Source organism: Puntigrus tetrazona, unplaced genomic scaffold (assembly GCF_018831695.1).
Source record: "Puntigrus tetrazona isolate hp1 unplaced genomic scaffold, ASM1883169v1 S000000002, whole genome shotgun sequence".
NCBI lineage: Eukaryota > Metazoa > Chordata > Actinopteri > Cypriniformes > Cyprinidae > Puntigrus > Puntigrus tetrazona.
The window spans coordinates 1,428,854-1,434,055 of record NW_025047682.1 but is presented as its reverse complement, the minus strand read 5'-3'; the positions used below and the strand labels follow the sequence as shown (position 1 = coordinate 1,434,055).

General features: G+C 38.6%; 1 protein-coding gene across 1 annotated transcript; it reads right to left on the bottom strand.

Annotated features, from left to right (window-relative positions):
• Positions 1–1,966: 1,966 nt before the first annotated feature.
• On the bottom strand, positions 1,967–4,651 carry smfn (small fragment nuclease). Its single transcript, XM_043229261.1, has 7 exons — positions 4,397–4,651; positions 3,901–3,984; positions 3,569–3,646; positions 3,369–3,480; positions 2,787–2,895; positions 2,583–2,636; positions 1,967–2,426 (listed from the first exon to the last, which is right to left on the bottom strand). The coding sequence occupies exons 1-7, from the start codon at positions 4,625–4,627 to the stop codon at positions 2,309–2,311; spliced, it is 786 nt and encodes a 261-aa protein (XP_043085196.1). The 5' UTR covers positions 4,628–4,651; the 3' UTR covers positions 1,967–2,308.
• Between the last annotated feature and the right edge of the window lie 551 nt (positions 4,652–5,202).

Genomic DNA, 5,202 nt, shown 5'->3' with positions numbered 1-5,202 from the left:
ATTTATAAAGCTCAAAAAAAAAAAAAAAAAAAAAAAAAAAAAAACTTACTGACTGATGTTTTAGTGCACTTCCTGCAAACATGGAAAACATAAAGGGTCTCAATTAAATATGAGATATTTTACATGATTAGTGCAAATGACTAGAGCAGTTTATTTTTTTGCACCTTGAGAATGATAACTGAAGCAAAGCTCCAAAACGAAGGTCTTGTAAAGAATGTTAACATGCAGATTTTTGGTACACATTATATTTAGTGACCAGTGGGATAACGGCAAACTTTTTTTGCAATACGAATCAATTGCAGTTGCTAGTAAAAACGGCAATAAAATGTTGTAATGCCAAGATATTGTGCTGAATTGAAATTTCAAATGATAGAAAAATTGCACAGCGGTGATGTTGTAATACTTGTAGGATTGATTTAAAGTTTTATTTACACGAAAGTAACAATTTTGAAATACTATGATGGATGAACTTTGTTTTATCTCAATGTTTCTATCAAGTTTTTTTTTAATGCATAATAGTAATGTAATCAAGCAGTTATGAATATTTTCAAGACTGGGATTTTTTTTTTTTTAGGATTAAATGGGTTAAGGAATGCATAAATAGATAAATTACAGTTTTTACTGGTTGGAAAACTATCTTTCAGCCCAGAGAATCAACTTTCTGCTTGGTGCGCGAGCATAGAGAATGTTTTCATGCGGGTGTATGACAAGCTGATTCACAGCATTCATTCACTCCAGAAGTCTTAATTATCTCTTTTAATTTGAGTCATCAGCCACCCTCAGGAAATCCCCTGTATGATGGGCCATTCAGAAATAATCAGCTGTAACCCAATGTGGCTTAAACAACCATCCACCTGAGTATAACCCATTTCATAAGAAACCATGAATAATCACACAGTTCATCTTCTAGCACACAATGAAACGTGCTAAACATGTTAGAAGATTCTATAAAACAAATGTGCACTTTAGAAAAAGCTGGTTGAAGTCTGTTCTTCAGTAAAGAGGTGATGCTCACAGCTAAGCACAAAGTTGCTTTCCACAACTTTTCTCCATTCCTATAAAGGTGGAATAAACTACCAGTCTTCACATGATCTGCTCAAAAACCAGAAGACACACCATTTAATCCCCATATCCCATAAATACGCTTTCTACTTATCTTACTCTTGAAATTTGGTATCGTGTACGAGAAACGTTGGTGATTCTCTGAAATTGATCATGGCGTTTAATTTGTGAATCGCGTCTGCTAAATGTTTCTAAATCATTTGACCAGACCGGAGCAGACACTCGGTCCTGAACACTAACGAGGACGTCCTTCGTGCTCTGAGGAACATTCTGAGGGGAGAGAGATGAGAGAAGCTACAGTACATGGTTTATGCATTGGCCCGGTGCCTCTCTATTTAAAGTTTCCCTTGTAGAATCAGAGCCGCGATCCTCCAGCGGCGGCAGTGACAGACAGAGTGCTCGCGTTACCTTGGGCTGCTCCAATCAAACACGGTTTGAAGTCCCAGCAGTGCCTGCCGCATTAAAACAGCAGAAAACACTAAGTGACTTCTGAAAGCAACATTTACCAACCTCGACAGAGAGTTGAAGAGGCAATGACATCCGTGCACGCCTTGTTCAACCAACAGACCGCTACAAAACTACGGATTAGAAAACCGTCAAACTTGAAAAATACACATTTGTTGTGTTTTACACGCGATTCGCAAACGCGCATTACTCCAGAGATATGTCCAGTCGTTGTGATTATCCATTTAAGTTCAGATAATAAAATATAAGATATATATAAGATTTTTACACACCAATATTGAAGCTGGATATAAGGTTTCAAACCTCGCTTGATATTTCCTGACTGTATACTGCCATCTGTCGCATGCTTACTGTAATCACAAGTCAGCAACAAATGTTCAGCAATATCATATTGAACAACCTCCAAAACCAGCAACAAATGATTTTTATTTAAAAAAAAAAAAAAAAAAAAAACCAAGGGGTGTAATGAAAACAAACTCAGACTGAAAAACGTATGCTTGTGTTTCGTTACTACACACTGACTTTATCCACCAACTCATCACATTTCTAAAGTGAAACGCAAGATATAAAACAGGTATTTGCATAATTATCATAATTCCGAAATTTCATTCACTTTTTAAACTAAGTTAATTGCAGAGGCAACAAATAAAACGGGAAACAAACACTGGGGACGTCAACATGAAGCTTTGCTCTCTCATTCTCTCAAGTATCCGCACAGGCTTTCATCCAAATATAGGAATTCGGCACAAGATGCTAAAACCACTCCAGATCAGCTTGGAGATTAGTTCACAGATGTCTTATCGCCATTTTCGACTATTTTTCTCTTCTCCTTCACTTTGAAAACATTCGCTCTGTAAAACTTCAGTTCTTTTATGCTCTCCTGGATGTCTTCCAGCGCTCTGCAAATTCAAACGGACACAAAATTATTCAGAGATTAGACAAAACAGCTCTTCTTTAGGCTTAAATATTTAAGGAGCACATCAAAGGATCCTTCGCTACGCTAAACGTGGCATTCAATAATACATCTACTGAACACCTGTGTGATGTACACAGACCTGTGCGATGATTTTTTCTGCGGTGCGAGGTTGTACTCTTCTAGATACCATCGTCTAAGCAACAGGAGAAAAAAAAAGAGGAAGCATCTTGACGTCACCATTTTGAAAATAGTCTCCCTAGTTCATGCTGAAGCACGTCTGCATGCATTAAAGCAGCAACAGCAGTCGTCTGGTCATCTGATTAAACCTAAATGTGGAACATACCTGGACAGCTCTTTAATGGTGCTCACGTCAATGATGCGATAGTGCAGATGTCGCATGAACTGCGGCATGTATTTATCCAGAAACTTCTTATCGGCATGAACAGAGTTCCCTGCCGATGAAAGGAATTCGATTATGAGTTTATACAACACAACTTCAGAATAGAGCGCAAATTGTGAGATATACACAATTCTGAAAAGTCTGGAATGATTGCGAGATGTGAAAAAAAAAAAAAAAGACCAAAAAGAATTGTGAGAATTGCTAGATGTGAGTTTATAGCTTGCAATTCTAAAAGAACAAAATCACATTTGCGGCAAAAACCAGGCATCACCATTTTATGTTTAATAAAAAAAAAAAAATCCTGGGAAAAAAGTCAGAATAATAAGATGTAAATGAGTTTATTACATGCAATTATGAAGACACAATTAAGCATGAACTCACATTAATAAAAAGACAGAATTGTGAGACTAAAAGCGACATTGCATTTTTAGTTTTTTTTTTAACTCCATGGCAGAAAGACGCTTTCATCATATTTTACACCTGCAACATGCCGAAGGTACAACAGCCATCTGTGTGGTTGGTTACCTGCGAGAGGACACTGTCCGGGTGGCGTGTGCTGTCGAATGAAAGACAGGAATTCGTACTCCGCCTGCTGAAGAGTGATGTGACTGTCCCTGACAGCCCGAGTCAACCCTGACTGGCACATCAAACAGGAAGACGATCACGCAACACGCATCAACACCAACAGCAAACAATCAGCAGGTGCATCGATCTGTGCTGCTCACCTTCCCATGATGCTCTTTGCACCAGTCTGACATGCCATCAAGCAGCTCATCGGGTTGGTTGATTATCAGATTCGGCCCCTAACGACAATTTTCATAGCTTTAATGCATCGCGTTATTATTTGGGGTAAGACATGTGTGACACATCACATGCAGGCGGTATTAGGGAAAGGTATACAGGGAAACAGACATGATAGGAATTGATCAGATCTATTTTGGTTTAGTATTTGTTGTTTAAGATGCGCTTTATAAATAAACTTAACTAAAAAGCCAATCGTGTCAATTATGGGTGCACACCAGCACGTAGATCACTCTTTAAACTAGAAAACACCCACCTCTGCAATAATGTTCAGGTCAGAATCCGTAACGATGCAAGCCATCTCTATAATATGGTCCTTCTCTATATCCAGCCCTGTCATCTGAAACGGGGGGCGTTAATATGCAACACTGAAAACCTGTCAATCCTATTAAATGCACGATCATTGTGAGGACTGCTGCTTTGTGTATAAACTTCCTGCGTGGGGTGGAACCAGAACCAAAGACATTGTGCAAAAACGTAAACAAGCCTGTCAGCTCGAGTTAGTAATCTTGTGCAAAGACGTTTTGAGATGAACAGATGGTCTTTAATTTGTTTTATAAGCAGACCGTTGAATCTTTTACATACTGTATATTAAAAAAAACATGCAAATTCAATCAGCATAAGATCACCTGTTAGTCGTGTAGGCCTAATGTTTCGCTAAAAAATATTGATCATGACTGTTAATAAACAATATATAAACTCTTATAAGCAATATATTGTGTTGTTTGCTGTGTTGATCTGCTGCTGTTTACCTCCAGATCTACCCAGACCATCCGCTGCGCCAAGGACTGTGACATCTTCCTGCTGTGAGATCGTCTTGACATCAAACCCTCAGCGAGCACAGAGGTACATGGACTGAAGAGAGATGCGTTGCGGGCTGTAAACACCAGCAGATGTGCTTTAACCCGCTGCGACGACACGCAAACTCGAGTCAGGACTCTGAATGCAGCAACACACGCCACACTCCACATGTGTGCCTGCATACTGCCGTTTTCCGAACAAAAGTGTCGTAAATACCAGCGCGGCGCAACAGTGAAGGCTGGTCAGCGGCACTTCCAACTGTACTGAAAACAGCTCGCTTTGCAGCTTGGTATTGCAGATTAGTGTGTCTTGCTAAATTGCGGACTTTATGTATTATCTTTATGTATGAACCCAGACATTTGTAGGGCAAAACACATGCCCAACACGACATATTTCTGAAGATGTTAACTACCCATTTGAGGAGAAAAAAACATTATAATGAAACAATGTGTGAAGTACTGAGCCAAAAAAAAAACCGTTGGTAACATTTAGATGATTTTAGATGATTGTGAAATAAATTGGTTTTCATTGTTTTAGGCTAGTCGATATATTTATTGTTCATAATTTCATATTTATTGCATATGTTGCTAAGACACAGTCTTAGCTCAGTATGTGTGTTTTTGTATTCATGCAGCACCAGGTCCAGGAGAAACGTTGTCTCATTTCACTATGTACGGCACAGCTATATGTACTTGAAATAAAAAAACACTTGACTTGACTTGACTTAATTTTATATTATTTCATGGCCTGTCAGAAT